Source organism: Malaya genurostris, chromosome 2 (assembly GCF_030247185.1).
Source record: "Malaya genurostris strain Urasoe2022 chromosome 2, Malgen_1.1, whole genome shotgun sequence".
In the NCBI taxonomy this organism is placed as follows: domain Eukaryota; kingdom Metazoa; phylum Arthropoda; class Insecta; order Diptera; family Culicidae; genus Malaya; species Malaya genurostris.
In genome coordinates this window covers 82,988,119-83,010,617 of record NC_080571.1, presented here as the reverse complement: position 1 = coordinate 83,010,617, position 22,499 = coordinate 82,988,119, and the positions used below count along the sequence as shown (strand labels likewise).

Below are 22,499 nucleotides of genomic sequence, written 5' to 3'. Positions count from 1 at the left end.
GGCAGTAGAATCGATCGAATGGATAGGGAAGAATAAGAAGGCGGCGTGAATAGTGGAATAATGCCGCAGCTTGCTGGTCAAAAATGTTAATGTAAAATAGTAATTTTTAGGTGGAACACATCTTTGCATTGACATTATTGACTTGAACTCGGTATTGGAGTATAAATTAAAAATGTAAGGAATAATATATGTAGAAATGTGGTCTGGATTTGAAAGCTTACAGCTCAGTCAGTTTTGTTTTCATCCATTAATATCATTTCACTTACTGATAAGAAATATTTATGAGCATCAATTTGAATGAAAAAAGCCACACATTTTCAATTGAAAATATGATTGAAATTTTGCATTTATCTTTTTGTCTGCTTTAAATCTCAGACGCTATGCTGGATTACCAGGGGAAATTTGAAAAAAAATCAACGTACACGGAAAACCCTCCAATCAAAAAATTACGATCTCGCAATTTTTGATTTTTGCAGTTGTTGTTTTAACTAATAATTAGTTGATTCAACCAATTTCCTGTTTGATTTGCACATATTGAAGTAGTTGAAAAAAAGTACGGGTGTGTAATGTCAGAGACATAACTGGATGTCGTGAATACAAATAAAACTGACACGATTTCTTTACACTTTCGAATTCGAATTGATAGTTGATCGATTGTGTGAGTTGCGAAACTCTCTCCCTTTTCACTACCAAAATTTTAAACGATTTTTGACGTCGATTATCTAATTTCAGATTTGCATATTTCATTGAAAGAAACTATCAAGATGCTGCACAGGATTCATTTCTGCCTTTTAGAAGGACCAAATTGTGGAATTCTCTACACGGGCAAAATTCCCGAGTCATGATTTGGGGAAAATAATATATTTTCATGTTATGATAATACACCATGATTAAAATTTCTCAGATCATGATCCATTCGGACTGATTTCTATGAAATTTAAACGTAACGTACTTGAAGTTGAAGTTGTAACTTCAGGCGTGTTTCTGCTACGATGGTAATTTTTGCAACATAAATTCAGTGAAAAGCACGACGAAAAAAAAATAAAATGTTCTGTTTTTGAAAAAACGACGACGAAAGAGATAACGTGTTTACTTGCGTTCATTACTTCAGTTTTGATTTTGTGTTTCCGAATTTAAACACTTAAACGAACTGCATGAAAAAACACGAGTGAATCAAACCTCTTAAAAAGAAACTCTATGTCGAATTCTTGCAAAAAATAGTCTTATTCATAATATTTAGGCGCATCAATACAGCTTGTGTTGTTATATCTATGAAATAAATTAATCAAAGTGGTTGAACAAAATATGTTTCTGGTTTTCGCTAGATGGTGTTCCAAATTCACAATCGAATTAAACGCTATCTCTCGGAATATTATTCTAGCAACAACGATCACATCAAATATGTAAGAAAACATTCGAACAAAATGTAACATTGATGTTTGTCAAATGAAAAGCGTAGCCGTGCTTAGTCTCTTATGATGTCAATTTTCGGTTCATTATCTTTATTTATATGTTATGTTTAATTCTCTATCAGCCGGTGGGTAAAACAACACGATTATTAAATATCATTAAAATTATCTTCAAGTAACGCATTTTCGAACCATGATTAATTTTCATGGGAAAAGAGTTATTGCTCATGATTTCATAATAAGTTAAAATGATTGGTTTCATGATTTTCTAATCATAACAGCAGTAACGGATTTCTTTCCGTGTACGATATTAAGCGCAGTTCGGAACATTTATCTCGAACGATTTTTTCACAGCGAAAAGTGCACGAAGCAAATCAAATCATTTTGGATTTTCACTAAACTGATGATTTCTACCTTCGATTTGCAAAGAAGTAATCTTAATAGTTCTTTAGATAACATTTAGATCCATTAGAACTGCTGATTTTATATAATATCTCCAATGCAAATGACCAGCAGCTGATGCAATAGTTCTTGCTTGAATTGAAACTTGCTTTGCGTTCAAACCGACACATCCGCTCGCAGTGCCAAATGATGCGAAACTGGTTCAATGAGTCTTCTCGCCTTGACGACCGGAAGGCAAATGAGAACTGCGACCTGAGCGTTTGAGGTTTTTAACCACGCAGAAGGTGCGCTCTCCGATGCCGCTGTTTGAATATGTCTTCTCGCCCCGACGTCTGCTTCCATCCAATGTACAAGAAGAAATGATCGATTTTCGACCACGGTTCCCCTATTATAACGTTCAGTTGAAGATATGTGCCTGACTACCTCAAAATCGTCGTCCTTGCGCGAAAAATCCAAGCAAAAGTATAGAGTTTTCCGCGTTGTTTTAAAATTTTCAGCAAACTTAATTTTTGAGTTGTTTGTGGTTATCTCACACTGTTCAAAATATTATCCTAAATTCCTGATCATATTTTGGATGAAATAGTGAAAGAAATATGTTGCTGCCATTAATACAAGTCGAGATATTCACGAATAAGTTCTGCCCATTCTTCCATATGGCTAATTTTGAAAAGGCGCCCCAAAGTAAAGTAAGTCGTATTCACGACAAAATGTTTTTAATGCTGTCTAATGTCAAAAACAGCACAAAGCAAAACAAAAATCACAATGGAAAATCAACCATTACTTTAGATGAAATTCAAACGCGTTTATCGTAACACTAGTTGTCAGAATATTAATGTGACGATAAATTATCTACATCTTTACTGGTCTGGTGTTACAAGAAGAAACGATTGATATAAAGTAGTGCTATGCACAGAACTGATAGCCGTTAGAGATATTGCAATTAACAAAACGTGTTTAACCAAAACTAGAACTCAGTGAATTGTATGCGTTTGAATTTTGGTCTTAAAATCAACTTTATTCTCCATCGTGAAATGCATGTTAATGAATAAGCATCATGTTATCTTCAAGTCATGTACAAAAATTGTATGAACAAAGTGATTAAATTGAAAATGTTTAATATTCATTCATATAATCTGGCTCAAAAAATAAAAATCAGTGCATTCGGTTCGACCTTTTGTTCGCAAGTAATATAGTGGTCACAATTGGAAAGTTTCGTAGACACCACCACTACTAAAAGACAGTATATTATTTATATTAAATATTACATTTTTTTATATATCTTAACATACTGAATTTTCATTTAAAAAAAAAGAACGTGTATAAATAAGGAATATTTTATTGTCATTCAAAATCAATAATTTTGCTTAAGTTGAAATAACTAATCGTAATATCTGAAACAACAACATGCCCAACGTTTCGAGTCCCAATCAATTCATCTTGTAGAATCATGTATACTCAAAGATAAAACTCGAATCAGAAAACATTCTATAATCCATGAAATAAAGGTTGAATTTTCAAGAGGTGTTTGGATTTGGAGATTGGATTTGGAAAACAAAAACACAAAAAAAAATTGGAAAACTTGGAATTTTTATTGGAATCCATACCTTACAAGATTGAGTGTTATTTGCTGTAAAATATTTGAAAATTTAATCTGTAAAATCTTTCACAATAGCATGTGTTACGGCTTGGTTCGTTTACGATACTGTATTCCGAATTTTTACAATTAAACCAATTTGTTGCACAATAAGACACTTTACAGACGTTCAGTTTACTTGTCCCATAAAAATAGCAAATGAATTGTTTTTTTTTCAACGCAGTTGCAACTCGTTGAGACACACAAAGAAAGAAATGATCCTGATCATCAGTACAGAGATATAGTTACCACAGATATTTCCACATTGCTGTCGTCATCTGACGACACAAACTCGTCCAGACTGCAAATCACTGCCCACATCGGATGTCCTACCCAGCGGAAGCGGATCGGTGCCGTTTGTAGAGAGGGGATCAACCTCCTCATGAACTAGTGGATCATCACTGTCGTCGCTATCCTTGTTGATATCGTTCGCTATTGTGCCATCCGCATCAGCCATGAAATCTACGACTACGTTGTTGTTATGCTCGCTAAGTTCAGCTTCAAAGTTGTCGTCGTTTCGCTCTTCATTGTCATCGTCCGAATGCTCAAAGAAATGAGAATAGAGAAAACGGTGCTTTTGTCGCTGATGTGAATCGTATAACTGACGAATACTACGACGCAGGCCAAGGCTTCCAGCGGTTTCGGTGATGGTGTTACTGCAGCTAGTCTCGGCTGAGGCGCAAGCGATTGGTCACTTACTATCGCGTGACACCCGTCTCCGCCGACCCTCGATGGTTGATTCAAGACCAGCACTTCTTGTTTTCCGTCGCACTTCGGTGGTGGTCACTCCAGGATCGACTGTTGTGGCCGATGTTGCGTGGGATCCCGAACTGACTTTTCCTTCTACCGCTGGTGTGGACGCAGAACTTCTTCCAATCCCGGTTGCCGACGAGTGCTGGTGGTTCACATGATTAACTTTGTTGTGATGCGAAACGCTGTGATGATGTGTTGATTCGCGATGGTTTTCTGCGCTGCTAGTTCCGCCAGTCGAGGTAGAATTTGGAGTTCCACTTGCGATGTTGCCAGCATTTGCTTTCGCTTTGCTGTTCATGGCAGCCGTCGAAAGAGTCGACGTTGTCATACGAACACTTCGACGAGTACTGATTTTTTCATCCGCTAATGCAGCAGAATTTGCAACGTGGGCCGCTGTCGGTACACTGTGAACTGATCTAGAATGAGCGTTGGTTTTGTGGGAATGGGCGTTTGAAACTCCGCTACCCGAACCAACGCTATTCGTTGATGCCGTGGACGACGGAGACGAGTTCTGAGCGCCAGTATTGCTGACATTTTTCGAAGCAGAGGACGGTGTTTTATGATTGCGAAGTGTTTTTTCTTTTTCGCTAGCAGCTGGTCCCGATGTAGACGACGATCCAGTACCCGCTATCTCTATCAAGGGTTCATCACTGTCGGACGAATCCTCCGTCGCTGGAACTGCTACAACCCGGATTACTGGAGTACTCGATAAAGTAGGCGTTTCAGTTGCTGCTTTCCTGTGTTGCGTATTACGACTTGCACCGATTTTCTTTTGTTTCTCGGCGTTTGTTACCGCAGCCGCTGCAACTGCTGCTTTTCGAGGCTTTTTCGCTCGAGTCGGCATAGTTATGTCATCACTGACACATGACTGGGTCGAACTTTCCGATCCTTGGCGTTTTCGTTTGCCGACTTTCGGCAGCGTTTTGGGACTCAAGCGATCTACTCCACTACCGACTGCTGACGTTGCTGAATTCGCTGGCGGGGTCGCATGTTTGAGAGTATTCTTCAACCTTTCGGCTGCCGGTGATTCAACTGACGGGCTCTGTCGGGGAGGCTCCAAGGGACTTTCCAGTTTACTAGAAGCACGTGTACGCACTCGATTTTCGGCCGACTCTGGGTGCAATGGGATATCAATTGAAAGTGGCGAATCGATTTGTTTATTCGGTTGGACCTGTTGCGGGGGTTCCAAGTCATTGGATTTACCCGAATCGTCTAAATCGATTATTTCGATTACCGTTGCCGAGGAGGAGCTGGAAGAAGTAGAATTGGCAGCAGTTCGCCGTTCGCGAGCCTTTTCACTAGAGTAGCTGTAAAGCGGTGGTTGTTCGTGGCGGGGCTTCAGCTCAGGAACGCTGTCAGTTTCGCCATTTTTGGCTTCCTTACCGTCAGTAGGAGGACAACCTCCTTCCTTGTTTATACTAGCAGATTCCTGTGATTTCGTGCCCGACAGATTGCTGCTACTAAAATTACTATTACTATCCGAGCCGCTTTTGTTACAGCTCTGCTGTTGATTTAAACTACTAACGATAGCCTCCTCGGGATCAGTTTTAATTACAGCTTCACAATCTTCTATCTTACTATCACATTCGCTTTTTAAACATAACACCTCCTTATTGCTACAACAATCCTCCAATACGAGTTGCTTGGTATCCAGCTTAATCTCGATTTTATCCGTCAGATTGTTGTTACTACTACTAGTGAGTATATCATTTACTTCTCCCTTAAGCTGTTGCTGCTGATGTTGTAGCTTTTTCCTTGTCTTCCCATGCCAGTCTTCTGCCTCTTCTCCTTTTACCACTAACGACTCCTGCTGTTTCAGGGATAAGTTTTCACTGGAAGACACATCAATACTTTTGCCCTTTAAACCAGCAGCAGTATCCGCCGACAGCACTAGTTCGTCGTCGTCTATGTCGTCGAGAATTTTGCTAAGATTTGCACTGTCAAGCAATGCATTGTGACCCACCAACAGATCCAATTCTTGTTTTGGTTTTATTAGGGTCGAATGATCACCGTTCAGTTTGGTCGTGACTTGCAGCTCATTGATTCCTTCCATTTTGGCCAGTGCAGCTTCGATATCTATGTATTCGTCCAAGCTTGCATTGCTGTTGTTGTTGTTCGTAGTACCCGAATCGTTCTTCAACGGTTCCTTCAACTCTACCGTGGCGGTCGGTGTTTTTTCCTTTGGACTATCCATTCGAAGCATTTTGTTCGGCTCGTTGCCCTGTGGACTGTGAGACACCTGATGGGGACCTTCTCCGACAGAGCGTCCATTGATTCGATTCCACTATCTTCACCTTGCGCTTGAGATCCAGGGGAACCTCTCACTCCCTGCGTTAGCAGATGACTGCTGGCACCGACTATCGTTGGCGCTGGCTGCTGCTGGTTCATCGATTGCTCCAGACTAGTCGAGGGCGAATCGCCCGGTTGATCCGGTGGACGATTGTGATGATGGTGGTGTGTGTTGTTTATTCGCTGACTGGCGGCGGAGACTTCCGATTCTGCTGAGGTAGTGTTTGATGTATTGCCGCTATGTTTTGTAGTACTATCATCACCGGCGGCAGATTCTTGGTCCTCGGTGGTACTGTCGGAACTGATCCTCCCCGTTGGAGGCGATTTTTTACTTTGCGCACCATCGGTTGAAGGAGATGCAGTAGAAGGCTGTTTCGAGGACTGTGTCGAGCTCATAGTATTCGGTACAGCTGCCAGAGCTCCAGGCGATGACACAGACGACGTCGTTGGGCTCGACTGCGTTGGCTTGACCAAGTTTTTGCTACCGCTGCTAATGCATTTGCCAAACGCGTTGTTGTTGTTGTTGATACTGTTGTTCGTGCTGGAGCTCTTCAAGTTTTTTGCTGACGACGTTGCCGCTGCTAGCAGAGACGATTGTGGCAAAGTGCCAACATTCGTCGAACCAATAGGACCACCCGCGGTGGACGAGATTAAAGTTTCATAGATTTCATTTATTTCATTGATACTGGTCGCTGCACTGTTACTATTTGCATTCACACCGAGCTCATCTACGGTTCCCGCTGACTGCAGATTACCTCCTAAACCGGCGCTCAATCGACGTTTCTTTTCCGGACACATCAACCCATTGGGGCTATGAACGGATTCCGGTGCTGTTCGTTTATGTTGCTGGTCGAATCACAATAAATCACTCGACATCAACGCTGGGCCAACAACCGCCGGCGATACCGGTGGATTCAGATCTTCTGATTTATTCGAATTCGCTTTTGAACTACCACCACCAGCGATTGGCGTCATCATTGATGAGCTACCTGCGCTACTGGTACTGTTATGGTTGTGATGATTCGGTGAGGATGGCAATGAGGAAGGATCGGTAGGCGAACCGGAATCTTCAATCTTTAACCGAATACTCGATTCACTTGTTTTGACCATAGTTATCCGACTATCGGTGGAATGACTGCTTCGTTTGATCGAACTCTTTTTCCCGAGTGGAAAGTTACACCCGTCACTATCTTCTTCGCCGCCACTCTGGCTCTTTTTGCGATCTTTTCTGGAATTTTTGATGACCACGGAATTTTTACCTCGCAAACTAATATGTAAAGGGGGTACCCGAAGCTCCTCGCCAGCAGGAGACGTCGTTTGCAAGCATGGACTACTACTATTGGAAACGTTCATTCCAACGCTGTGGTTAGTGCCCGTAAAGCTGCTGCTGCCAAGAGTTTGTGGGCCTAACGTTTGCTGGTATTGTGATTGCTGCTGCGTTACAGTACCAGTGGTGGCAAAAGAAATGGAGGAAGAGAGCGAACTTGAAGATAACGACGACTGCACCGGAGTCATAGCAGCTACATTTACCCCCGATGAGCTGGGAACGATTCCCATCCCACTTGGTGCACCGGGAGTCACTGTTAGCACTTGTGATGATTGCATTTTCCTATTGATACTGCTACTGCCCAATCCGCCGCTACTACTATTACTGGTTCCACCTACACTTATCTGTGTAGGCTGTACCAAGCTCACACTGATAGCTTCGGACTTCTCCAGTTTCAAGCGAAGTTTAATTTTCTCCTGACTTCCGGGCGATTCACCACCGCTTTCCGTAGAAACAATTTTCGCCTTTGTTTTTATCTGCTTCAACGATGATGATTTTTTCTCGCGTGGTTTCTTCTCTTTCGTTTTCGTGGAACTTTTACTTCCATCTTTCAGTTTATCCTTTTTCACTTTGCTCGGTTTTGTCAGCTTTCCTATGGAACTGTTTGCTGGACCAGGCGGCATACTGCCGAACCCACTGGAAGTCGCGCCATCCGCCGTCGTCGATCGTTCCGTATCGCTAACATCCGACGTGAATTTCGAGAATCCCGTACTACAAGAGGTGTCATCGTCAGAGTACAGTGGGTTCGACATTTCCGAATGAAATTCTGGAAAACTTTTTGACGCTTCTTCGTCGTTTTCGTCCGTCTCTTCCACATGAGTTTCCTCCAGCTCTCCGGTTAGTGGATTAATTAAAAACTGTTGCTTCCATTTTCTTTCAGAAGGCTTCATCAGTCCTCCGCTGGCTCCAGTGGGTGTCAAAGATTGCTCAAGTCCTAGGTCAAGTTCGTCCAAGAAAGCTCCTTCCAGATCGGCATTGTTCAGCGTAGGCAATAGCGAATCAAGATCGTTCTTCGTGAAATCGGGCAAATCACCGAGATTTCCAAGCCCAAGCAAATCACTTCCACCGCTGAGTGTGGCTGCTGTCTGTAACTGTTGAGATTGTTTGATGCTCAACTGCTGCTGACTTAGATTGTATTGCATCTGATAGCGGGTGAATTCCTGATAACTAGACTTCGTGACTGAGTCCATCGACTGTGACACTGGCCACCGTGAGTTGCCAATGTGTTGCTGCTGCTGCTGCTGTTGCTGCACTTGAGGTGCTGATGGCTGTCGGAACGGTAAATGTTGTGGTTGCGTTGGGAACCGATTTAAGCTCGTTTGCAGAGAATTACCTTACCTAACAGCTATAAGCCTGGGGTGTCCTTTGCTGTATCAAGCATACGTCTCCACATAACTCGGTCCATGGCTGCTCGTCGCCAGCCACTCAAGGCACGGATGCTTCTGAGATCACCCTCTACTTGATCGATCCACCTTGCTCGCTGAGCTCCTCTTCTTCTTGTACCAGTCGGATTAGATTCAAGAACCATTTTCACTGGGCTGTCGTCCGACATCCTTATGATATGTCCAGCCCATCGTAGACGTCCGATTCTAGCTGTCCGTACGATGGGTGGTTCTCCTAGCAGCTGTTGAAATTCGTGATTCATACGCTGTCTCCACGTTCCGTCTTCCATCTGCACTCCGCCATAGATGGTCCTCAGTACCTTTCTTTCGAAAACACTGAGGGCGCGTTGGTCCTCTGCCAGCATAGTCCAGGTCTCGTGGCCATATAGAACAACCGGTCTAATGAGCGTTTTGTATATGGTCAATTTCGTGCGGTGACGTACTTTTCTCGATCGGAGGGTTTTTCTGAGTCCAAAGTACGCACGATTCCCTGCCGAAATACGTCTCTGTATTTCTCTGCTGGTGTCATTATCGGCGGTCACCAGTGAGCCCAAATACACGAACTCGTCAACCACCTCGATATCGTCACCGTCTATCAATATTCGTGGTGGGAGGCGTAGTGTTTCTTCTCTAGAGCCTCTTCCTCTCATGTATTTTGTTTTCGACGCATTCATGACCAGTCCGATACGCCTAGCTTCAGCTTTCAGTCCGATGTAGGTTTTCATCATCTTCTCAAGGTTACGTGTCACAATATCAATATCGCCAGCGAAGCCAAAAAGTTGTACGGACTTTCGGAAGATCGTGCCACTCGTGTCGATCATCGCTCTTCGAATCACACCTTCCAGGGCAATATTGGACAAGATACAGGAAAGTCCCTCACCTTGCCGTAGTCCTCTCCGAGATTCGAAGGGACTCGAGAGCGTCCCAGATACTCGGACGTAGCACATCACTCTATCCATCGTTGCTTCGACCAATCGCGTCAGTTTATCCGGGAAACCGTATTCGTGCATTATCTGCCATAGCTGTTCTCGATCGATTGTGTCGCATGCCGCTTTGAAGTCAATGAATAGGTGATGCGTGGGTGTGCCTCTCCTCCATGTTTGAGCAGCTCGCCTGGCAACTGGTCATTGCCCGCGGCTTCGTTGTTCCTCAGCTTGCCGATCTCCTCACTTATCTCCGACAGATCAGGGGCTAGGAATCTGTCGTCGGCTGAGCGTGCACCCAGATTGATTCCTGTACCGTTCTCTGTATCTTGTGCTTCGCCATTCAGATGCTCGTCATAGTACTGCTTCCACCTGTCGATCACCTCACGTTCGTTCGTGAGAAGGTTACCACTGTCATTTCGGCCTGTGGCGTGTAGCATCTACGTGAGCGGTTCACATTCTCATATAACTTCCGTGTGTCATTTGCGCGGTACAGCTGTTCCATCGCTTCGCGATCTTGGTCTTCCTGGTGGCGCTTTTTCTTCCGGAAAACCGTGTTCTGTCTGTTTCGCGCCTGTCTGTATCGTTCCTCGTTCGCTCTAGTGCGGTGTTGCAGCATCCTCGCCCTTGCTGCATTCTTCTCTTCGACCAACTGCTGACATTCGACGTCAAGCCAGTCATTTCCTCGATTCGATAACCTCGTACCTAGAACGGTTGCAGCAGTGCTACTCACGGCGGACCTTATGTTCCTCCAGCCGTCTTCAAGAGTCGCCGCGCCAACTATTCCTCTGCAGTATGAATGCTACGTAGCTGCTCGAGATTGAGTCCCGGCGTTCCTGTGCGACGAGTATTGTGCACCGTCGATAGTTTTGAGCGCATACAAACCGCGACAAGGTAGTGGTCAGAATCAATATTGGCACTGCGGTAAGTGCGGACATAGATGACGTCGGAGAAGAATCGCCCGTCGATGAGAACGTGGTCGATTTGATTTTCCGTATGTTGATCAGGTGATGTCCAGGTGGCTTTGTGTATATCTTTGCGGGGGAAGAAGGTGCTTCGAACTATCATTCCTCGGGAGGCTGCAAAGTTTACGCATCGTTGACCGTTGTCATTTGTTACCGTGTGCAGACTCTCCTGCCCGATCACGGGCCTGTACATTGCCTCCCGGCCTACATGAGCATTCATGTCGCCGATGACGAGTTTTACATCCCGCCGTGGACAGCTGTCGTATGTTTGTTCCAGCTGCGCGTAGAATGCTTCCTTCTCGTCATCGGGTGTCGTCTCATGTGGGCAGTGCACGTTGATGATGCTATAATTGAAGAAACGGCCCTTGATCTTCAATACGCACATTCTATCACTGATTGGCTGCCACCCAATCACGCGCTGGCGCATCTTGCCCAACACTACAAATCCCGTTCCTGGAACGTTGGTTGTGCCGCAGCTCTGGTAGAAGGTAGCCGCTCGATGCCCACTTTTCCATACCTTCTGTCCCGTCCAACAAAGTTCCTGCAGTGCTACGACATCGAAGCCGCGGATTTGAAGCTCATCATGCAGCATTCGGTCGTATCCTGGGAAGCCAAGCGATTTGCAGTTCCATGTGCCAAGCTTCCAATCGTAGTCCTCAGTCCTTCGTCGCGTAGGTCTTTGCCGATTATTCCGAGTCGTATTTCTTTATTGATTGTTCGTAACTTCCTTTTTCCGGGCGGCTAGTTAGGCCTGCACCAACCTCCTGTCTCGCCGGAGGGCCATCGTGTCAGCACTGTTTAGAGTCCCACACTGAAACAAGGACGGTAATCAGCCGCTCCTAACACGGAGAACAGACGCTGTTTCGAGTCGCCCCAACATGGGGAACAGAAACTCGGGTAAGCTCGCTCTCTGTAAAGAGAAGGCTAGCCCCCCCTTCCCTGTCAGTATACGACCAAGGTCCCACCGGGGTTGGTTACCCGATCTTTCCTATGGTTGCTCGTACCCCAGCCGGCACCGGGGGGAGGTAGGGACAGGAGTTACTGGACAAGATGCTAAGAACCACATTGGGGCCTGAATTGCGCATTGTCCAGTCGTTTATCAAGTAGGTGGATCAGGTAGTTATTTATATCTCTGGTATGCTTTGCTCGTTCGCATCCTCTCATTTTGATACGAAGGAGAAAAACTATAGGTTTCATTGGATACTGCAAATCAACAGACGCAGCGGGATGTATCGGATAGTGACTTGTGAGTGAGGATTCGTCATTTTAACGATCTCAGCTTTTTCATTACTCCCATTCTTAGTGCGATAAACCATCATGGATTTGCGTCTAATAAGATTAAGTGTGATAAGTGAATAAATGTGATCAATAAGTTCCACGCAACCCATCTGGGTTCAATTCTAAACCCCGTACATAGGATCAGAAACGTAGCGGCGAATTTCACCTTGAGGATTAAACCTCTATGAAACAAAAAAAATATTAGAAAAAAGGAACATTTGCGTGACATACATACTACACAAAATTCAACCAGAATGAACCAAGCTTACCCACTATCCAAACCATCAGACCAGCAGTTCTACTGCTGCTGCTATTGTGGCGGCTGCCAAGAGGAAGCAAACCGATGAAACGGCGAAGTCCACAACCGCACAGCAGAAGCAGCAGCAAAATGATGAAAAATTAATACCGATCCGAATCCGGGCTTGCGTGCGTTGTGGGGCTTCGTTCGATGTTTACGGGAGTGCGAGACGACCGGGTTCCGAGCGGTGGGGGACCCATGGTTCGATATGTTTTATGTTTACCGCACTGAAGTGAAGTTGTTTCGCTTTTATGCGCATAGCACATTCATCGCTGCTGGATGAAATGCGGAGGAGGGCAACGGTGTACGCTCCGAGTGTGCCAGAAAGAGAAGGTGAATCCGCTTTGGCAGGTTGGGTGGAAGCAGAATAGGCGATATAATGGATGGGTTAATTTCGACGTTCGTTCGAAACATGAAACATGTTTGTGGGTTTGTGGGATGCCAGCCGGTCGAGCGGGAGGGAGGAAGCGCAGCGGAACGATTGAGCGTTTCGAGGAGGATGCTTGGTTGGAAAAATGAAAAGAAAAAAAACAACAACAACACAGCGGACTACCAGCAGCAACCAGCCTGCTTTGGAAAAAGTTATGGATGGCTGCGGGAGGGGTGACATGCTATTGAAATTTTTATTTCTCTTTTTTTTTGCTGCGCGTCTTCTGTGTTTGTGAGACTGCGCCAGATGTCGGGCTGTTGTCTATTATGTATCAAGTCGTCCTTTTCCGGCTCGTGGGCTTGATGGGTTATGTGCTACATAAATAAAATGGTGCTAGCCGTTGGCGGGAGTAGGATGCAACGACTGCTGCTCTACGGGTGCCAATGGCGGTTATTCTCGGTATTCCAAAGGTAGAAAAAAAAGCGATCCCTTGCTCTGGTGTCGTGACATATTATGTGATTGCTTGTGTGCTGTGCGTGTTGGTTGGTGTGCGTTGCATAGATACGCATGCGCAGGAATAGTGAGTAGTGAAACAGGCTCTACCTTGATGTGAGTTTTCTACATTATATGCTTCGCCGTATGCTTCATGCTGGCTGGGGCAAAATTGACCTGGGGCGGTTGCTGGTGTTGGTTCGGAACGCAAATGCGCTGGTGTTGGTGCCTTTTTAACGTACATAGGATCGGGTGGAGGAGCGCGCAAGGCATCGAAGGCCCACGGCAGCCCAAACGAGACATGAGAAGTTGGATTTTCAGTTCGTTTCAACTATTCCTGTCGGATTGCACGAAGTTTCGTTCCAGGAAACGGGTGAGGATCAGTAGTGAAAATTTTGTGACTAAGCATCCGTTTTTCATGCTTGGTAAATTGCATCAGTGAATCAGAGGATCTCCGACCGAAAGCCCCGAGCATTGGATTACAGGATAACTGCTTCAGCATGCTAGCGAAAATAGAATAGTGCTAAAGTGTTACATGGTTTTAACGAATATTGATCCAACATCCTTGAAGTGGCGCAGAAAAAGTGCTATTTCTGAATGGTAACGAAGTGGAAAACGATGGGAAACCAATTCGCTCCCAGCCAGCATCTGAGTTCCAAAATCCTTTGCGCCGAGTAGCCAAGCGCCCATACCAAAAAAAAAGTGAACAAAAGAAGACTACAGTGACTAGTACTACCGCCCCTCCTTCTCGTTGACTTGTGTTCGAGTTCGTAAGGATAACCGAGCATCCTACCGTGTGCCATAAACCCCACATCCCAGCGCAGCTTCGGGTATTGGTGATTGATTGATTTTTTCTTCTGAATTAATCCGGTTGTGTTTTTGTGTGGCCTTATGTGTTATCTAATTTCCCATATGAGTTTTTTGTTTACCATCCTTGAAAATGGAAAGACCGAGAGGTTCTAGGTTTTACACGAAAAGGTTTGTTTAGTTTTCTTTTAATTTTTTTTATCTATTTTGCTTTCCATTTACCATTATCACTAAGTTAAGGCATTCTGTTTACCATTTTCCTTCGGTTGTGTCGTTTATTTTTGTTCGTATGAACTAGTGTGTGAGCCCAGTGTTGCCAGTGACAGAACAACGACAAAGCAACCAGGTTTCCATCTGACATTTAGGTATCATCATTCCATCGTTCCGGCAACACTGTCTCCACCGAAACCCGCGTGTCGTTTCTGGTTGTGTGCGTGCATGCATATTACCTTTATCATTCGTTCGTCTTTTCTGTTTCTGTGTTCGCCTTCTTCTCCGCATACATTTATGCTGTTCATAAGCTGCCAAAACCAGCCAAAGTCGCAGTAAAACTTGCCCGACTGGTTCGGCCGGTGGTGGCTGCCTGTCGTAGTGCGCCTGTCATCTCTCGTTTTTCCTGTCTTTCGGCAAACACCCGGCTGAAGGCTCGCACCATGATTTCTCTCCTGCCACCGCCTTTTGTGATGCACTCGCACCACCCAATCCTACATCGGACGATGCGAGGGATGCGTCCGTCCGTCGGTCCCACCGTGTTTCAACCATCCAAAGGAGAAAACGAACGACGACGATGGAGGAGCTCACGGTGCAATGTTACGAATTTTCAGCCAAAACTGGTTTTTCATAATATACTGTTTGCATCTCCCCCGCTTCAAACGCCACCAATCGGATCGCAATCAGCGATGCCAACAAGAAAAGAAAAAAGAATGAATTACTCTAGCGATCAATCAGCCACCCGGAGTCGTAAATCAGTGTTCCGAAGTGTTCACAACCAAATCATTGACTAAATATTGACATCCGAAGACAGCCGCCCCTACGATTTGTTGTCACAAAGCCACCATCCATACTACAATAATTCACTCGTTGTTGCTTCTTTGTTTATACTGACCTGGCAACCCTGACCCGTCTACGGCGGTTGCGAGCGATTTCAATCTAGCAATACCGTCGTTTGTTTCGGGGTAGTATTGTTCGTAGAGGAGAAAAAGTGATGGAATATCTATGATTAGAGACCAACTGTCAAAAATCGCGTTGGAAAGAAATGTGAGCATTTCGTTTCCAATTATTTCTGAATATAGAAATGATCGTTAACTATCTAGCACTGATAACGAAAAACAACATTTTTTAGTTGAAAATTGAAGAGTTATTCACAGAAGAGAAAGTAAACAAAACGGAATCTGTCATTGGCTATTGGGCTCATTGGGAATAATCACGCCGAATTCGGGAAAAGATATGCCTGAAATTGAACTGGCAGCAAAAATCCGAAATAATTTCGTTTTACCATTGAAACCGAGCGGTCTTCGCATCGCAAAATCAAACTTTTCAATCACGTGCAATTGGATGCAACCTGCACAATACCACACACAGCAGACGGTACGGCATAACACACGCTGTGTGTCTGTCCTGCGTGCCTGCTTACCCTTTCCGTCAGACATTCGTAGGTATGTTGGTTGAATCCGGTGTTCACTACGACAGCGTAGCATCGGATCAGTGGGCCAGCACTAACATCATCACACTTCGTGTTCGGAATGATGTTGGAAACAAATGTCACCTAACCGGTGGCACTAATACTTCTACTGCCTGTCAGACCTGTTGGTTGTGTGCGAAAGATCGAGTCGGATTTTTGTTCTCTTCTTTTGTTAGCTTTGTGTATTTTTTTGGGTGTATTTCCCATCATTTCCCATGCTTGGTTCGGTACGGGCATGCAAGCCAAAAGTGCACTGTTACTTGTTGGGTCTTTTTGTGTAGCAAACTGTGTAGCATCGGTCGTCAATTTAGCGCATGGTTGACGAATTGAGGTCTTGGGTCTTGACAGATGAAGGGGCGTTTTAAAATTGGGCATAAATATTGATGATTATATAAATAAGCAATGCGATTACAGCCGTTGCAGTATAGCGATAATAATGTAGTATTTTCGTCTTCAAATCATCAGTGCGCACCAGTTGGTATTGAACTGCTAGAGCAACAAAGTAGTTCCCCACATGAATGACTAGCGTTTGGGACGTCAGGAAAGACATTCAATGTTGTGACAGCCAAATTTTACTTCACCTCTGTCTATTGGTTCATGGCAAACTGATACCGAGCACTAGCAGTTTGATATGAACTGCTTGGCACAGAAGATTCGAAGACGATACGTACGAAAAACTCCGGTTTCGGAGGGGTAATAATGATCGCGAATTTATAAACTGAAATGTTTTTGCTGTAATATGCAAAGCTTCGGTATAACCATTATAGTTGCCACAGGTACACGGAAAGAGATCCGTTACTGCTGTCATGATTAGAAAATCATGAAATCAATCATTTTATCTTCCCATGAAACCATGAGCAAAAAGTCTTCTCCCATGAAAATTAATCATGATCCGAAAATGCGTTACTTGAGGAATGTATTTCTTTTAAAGCTCGTAACTCCAATTTTCTATCCGGATATCACTTTGAACACTCTGCCTCAAGTGATGTGATGGATTGTTTAATATATTCATGATAAGACAAAAAGCAGACATTGAAATGCATGAACTACTGAGAATTTTTACTTGATCCTAAGGCATGTTCAGTTTATAATTGTGTTGGTTTACCCACCGGCTGACAGAGACTTGACAACATAAAGATAATGAACCGAAAATTGACATTCTAAGTATATCTGAATGTATCCTTACATATTCGATGTGACTGTTGTTGTTAAAAAATAATATTCCGAGAGATAACGTAAACCGAAAAATAATTTCGACTGAAAATTAGGAACCATCTAACGAAAATAAGATTTTTTTTTGCTCAACCAGTTTGATTAATTTGTTTCATAGATATAAGGACACAAACTGTATTGATTCACCTAAATATTACGAATGAGACGATTTTGCAAACGATGTTTTGGAAACAAAAAAGGAAAAATCGATCCGCGGTATTTGCAAGAATTCAACATAGAATATCTTTCTAAGAAATGTTGTATTTTCATGCTGTTTGTTTATGTTTTCCAAATTTTGAAACAAAAAACCAACTCTGGAGCAATGAATGCAAGTAAACACGTTATTTTAGGTGTGGTGGTTGTTCAAAAACATGTTTAAATTGTTGATGCTTCAGATTAAAAGAAATTCGTTGTGTTTTTCACTGTTTTGCTATTCAAATGTACATTATTTGAGACATTAGTTGAAATCGTATAAACAATACGCCACAGACTTCCACACCATTCCATTTAATTCATATTTAAAATCTTCATATTTGAAAACATAACGCCTGAATTTATGTTGCAAAGATTACCATCGTAGCAGAAACACGCCTGAAGTTATACCCAACAACGTCAAATGCGTTACGCTAAATTTCAACGAAATCAGTCCAAATGGATCATGATCCGAGAACTTTTAATCATGGTGTATTATCATAACATGAAAAAATACACTTTTCCCCAAATCATGACTTGTTTTGCTCATTTCTTGAATCGGAATTTTGCCCGTGTAGTAAAAATGACATTCTAACAGTAATCAATCCGAGCTGTCACATGGAGAAGACAACTGAGAGTAACTTCATATTGAACCCGAAAGGAGATTGTAGTAATAACCAAAGTAGTTTTTTAGTTACTTTTCGAACCCATCGGATCATAAGAAAAGCCGGGTGATATGTCAAGATACAAAACATGTCGTAAAGCCTATTCTTAATCAACCTAGTGCAGTGATAATGCCTTTCTCTTTCATCGAAGCAGTCTCATTAAAACATTTTTCGCATTTTCATTAGGATAATTTCTGACACTAATTTATACATAATGACTTGAGTAATTCATAAAAGCATGCTTCAGCGTTTACGTCACATGTTCGGCAACATTTCTCAAGCCAAGTGTATCAACAGGATTACATTTGAACGTGACACTATCTGAAATAATTATGCAGATATAAACATAATTGACAATTACGTCACTTGTACGATTATATCTTAGAAATTTTACATGTCAGCTATATGATCTTCGAAATCGATCCACAGTCCAATTTTAGTCTTGAATGAGCCTAAAATTATCGATATCGGTTAATCCATATCCAAGAACGGTGAGCGGTGATGAGTTTTGACGTTTACGTCACTTATACCATACCAACACATAATAGTATTGAATCGAGCCTAAGTTTGTTGAAATCAGTGTTGCCATCTTCGAAAAAATGAAGCGGTTGAAAATAAAATGCGTTTTGTCGGTTACGTCACTTATACCATTATATCTCCGGAACCAGAAGTAACAGAGACTGAACTTCGAATATAATTGAAGGCTTAATAGTAGCTTTCAAACGTACCAAGATTTGTTGAAATCTGATCAGTCATTTTCGAGAAAATGAAGTGCTTTTTGTCGGTTACGTCACTTGTACCATCATATCTCCGGAACCAGAAGTAACAGAGATTTGATCTTTGAGCCTAATCAAGGGCTTAATAGTAGCTTTCGAACGAACCTGTTGACCAGTCATCTCTGAGAAAATTGAACGGTACAAAATCAACGAGCCTAAGTTTGTTAAAATCAGCTCAGCCATCTTCGAGAAAATTAAATAAAATGCAAGGATAATTTTTTCAATATTACCATTTAATTCTGTTATAAGTTAAAGTTATAAAGTTAATTAATAAATAAAATGAAAAGTCGCACACACACATACATTTTCTGATTTTAGGCTTAGTAGAAGAGATTTTTTAAGCCGAAAATTTGAAAGTTGCCAGAAAGAAAATCTATGAGTTTCGGATGGGCAGTGTTTCCAGTGAAAAATGTGTATTCAATTTTTTTTTCACAATAAAGCATAAAATAGAAACAAAACTCAAAAAATGAACATTTATCAGCACCCATCTAGAAAACAGATTGTAAAAAGACTGATGAACGAGATAGTAGAAATTAACATTTGCGAAAAAATACCACAAACACCCGCAGTTTTTGCTACCCGAGGAAATCGTTTTGCAATTTAGACTACTTTGGGCGAATGCAATCAAGCGGCCGTCCAATGTTTTAATAAGTAACTTGGGTAACCAAATCCACCAATTTTCTGATAATATTTGATTGCATCTATGAATAAGCATTCCAGTGAGTTTGCGCTTTATGATCCATTTTTGATAGGGTTTGCATAGGAAGATGAAACAGACTAGTCCAAGGTATGGTTTCCATTTTCCTCCTTCTAGACGGGACTGAGTAGGTTTCAATGCCTCATATGATTGTACCCTCGAAGGAAAAAAAATCCGTTATTGGGTTCTGCTCGAACTCTGCTCGAAAAAACTCCAAAAAACCTAATCCTGGCTTTAATTTACATCCTCAAACATCCGCTTCTGCCAGATTATTCGACAGTGCGTGGAACGAATGTACAGAATTGGACAATCCGAGAGAAAAATATACTTAAAAGTAAACTCGGGTAGACTGAAAAACTCCGCGAAACTGAGAACAACTAAAAGTTAGCAAAAAGCTGAAGTTGCTAAGTTAATGTTCCAAATGTCTGTACCTCACCCACGTCATAGTCCAGACTTGACGCCATCCAACTACCAATTGCAGTTTATTCCAGTTGTATATTCAAGCGTCGATCTGGAGGGATTCCAAGTAAGAGATTCGAGAGCTGACTGGGGCAAAGCGGGGTATGCTTGATATCTCAGTATTAAAATTTGTTATGTGTTTTCGTCAGTTTTTTTGCAGATTATTATTTTTACGACACGAATCTTTTGTTTCGGTGTGTCGTTACAATTTGTTCGAAGTTTTCAATCGCACTTGAGTTATGTCAATCCATATGGAAATTTTTTTTCATAGTGTTTCATAGTGCTCTCTTTTGCACTTCTATAACGTATTATGTTTTCCATTTCCGAGCATTATTATGTTTCCTACGACTCGGAAAGAAAAATGTTCAGTCTGAAGTTAGCCTAGGTTTTCGTTCGGCGCGTCAGTACAGACATTGCACTTGAGTGCAAAACAAAAAAGTGTTCTGCAAATAGTAGAAACTTTAGATAAATTTAGAAGCGGTTTATATTGAACTGCTAGGTGGCATAACAGATGAACAAATACTGTTGTGCACTGATGAGTCAAAGACGAAACGTGAACATAAATGTTTTGTTTTTCAGGGCAAAGTAAGGTTTTCCACAGTGCTCAGCAACGTGTACCCTTACTTTGCCTCTACTACATCTCACTGATACAATTTCGATGTACAAAAAAGAAAGAATTTATTTACTTTAATTTTTGACGGAATATTGGCATTAAAAATATTCATAATATTTGTTAACGTAAACGGCATTAGTATGAGATTTTATAAAGTACAAAAAAATAGAGAGATTTTGTAAAGTAGCAGTTTTTTTAAACCGCTCTGAAGAATTAACGTAACGAATGTATAATAATAAAAATAGCCTGACAACAGTACTTCAAGCTACCGCGAGGGGCGAGGGGCCATGACCCCTCCCGAAATCAGCAATCATCCCGAAATCAGTTTTAAAAATATTATGGGGCTGTTGATTCTGCAGATTACACCGTGAGATACAGGTTTTGAAAGTTTCGTGATGGTCGAAGCTCCACTGTCGATAAAGCACGGAACGGTAAGCCGTACGAAAGAGTTACACAGAACAGTGTCAAAACTACATAAAGTTGAAGTTAAGCCCGGGGCAAAATAAACGATAATATTAAGTAGTACGATGACCGGAAAAAGAAAGTGCACGAGCTTACATCGCAAGATTCTGCGGATGAGAAAGATATCCTGCCACTGGATCTCGCACTTTCTAATTCAGAACTAAAAAGACGAACGCAAGCGCACTTCGGATACATGTTTGGTAAAAATCATTTTCAAAGGAAAACTATTTGATGCAAATGAAATTTATTACCATTCACTTTCCGCATTCTTTTGTTGCCATACTTAAATGAGACTCCCAGAATTCATCGTCAGCTGAATAGATTAGTTTCAAGTGCCAAGTAGTCTACCCGCTTCATTGTCTCAGTTGTTGGTAGTGAGCAAGCTCGAATGAATAGGCATGAACATCAACTCTATAATCAAAATTCTCTCCGGTCAGAATTATAAGTAGAGAGTGGCGGTTCTCATTTGAGTTTTCGTTCTACCACTTTCGGAACCGAAAACTAGGAACTGATATAGCCAAAGTCGGTTTGTTCGACCAAGTTTTTCAAATTGAAACAGTTTCAAGCGTAACTAAAGATTTTGCTTTTTAAACGTGGGTTTGTAATTTTCAATTTTTTTTTCAAGGATCAAGGGGAACGTGCCATTTGAGCCAATTTGTTCTGATTCCTGATTCTGATGTAATTCGCTCAAGCTTCTATGAAGTTATATGTTTAAAATTTTCATTTTTTTGACAATTGCTAGCAACAAATGTTTTGAGACTCTGATTCCATTTCACAATTATTATGATTTAAACCGCTCACAGCAATAACTGCTCGAGATCTGCCAATGCCTGTGTGTTTGTGACAAATAATGTCACTGAATTTTCTCGAAGGTGGCTTGACCGAATCCTACAAATTCATTTAAAAGGTCCTGTGCTTATTCAATATTTTTGAATTGCATTTTGATCCAATTTCTGGTTCCGGGACTGTTGTGATAAGCGTAGAAAAAGGAAATGAAAAATTAATTTTTCACATAGATGGCTGAACTATAAAGTCTTAAGATCTCATAAAAACTTCCTGTTTTTATTCAAATTCGTCTCCCGCTTACGTGTAGAGAAAAAAACAATATTCACAAATAGTTTTCGGAGATGAAAATCATCGTTAAAAAAACTCATTGAATGAAAGTTCTATACTGATTTTTTGCAAACGCAATTCTCATCAAAACTGATTTCTTATGGCAAAATATCACTTTTGAAAAGTTCACTAGCGAACATTCTTTTCTATGTTTGGAAAATGAGCATGTTATGCAGCTGATAAGAAAGTGTTACCCAATTAGCTTGAACATCAAATGTGGAAGCAACAGGAGTGCAAGGTATCGCTACGTCAGTTCAAGCGTGCCATTCAAACGCTGCACCTGCTGTGTGTTCGAGACATG

At 42.2% G+C, this 22,499-nt stretch overlaps 1 protein-coding gene and 1 pseudogene across 2 annotated transcripts in view; one reads left to right on the top strand and one right to left on the bottom strand.

Moving 5' to 3' along the window:
- Positions 1-3,761: 3,761 nt before the first annotated feature.
- On the bottom strand, positions 3,762-12,859 carry LOC131428670 (serine-rich adhesin for platelets-like; annotated as a pseudogene).
- A 974-nt stretch (positions 12,860-13,833) lies between these two features.
- Positions 13,834-22,499, top strand: part of LOC131432403 (polyhomeotic-proximal chromatin protein-like) — a 102,328-nt gene continuing 93,662 nt past the window's right edge. For both annotated transcript variants that reach the window (XM_058598645.1, XM_058598644.1), the window contains exon 1: positions 13,834-14,499. In XM_058598645.1, the coding sequence (XP_058454628.1) occupies positions 14,462-14,499 (38 nt within the window). In that variant the 5' untranslated portion in view covers positions 13,834-14,461. The remainder of the gene's footprint in view (positions 14,500-22,499) is intronic.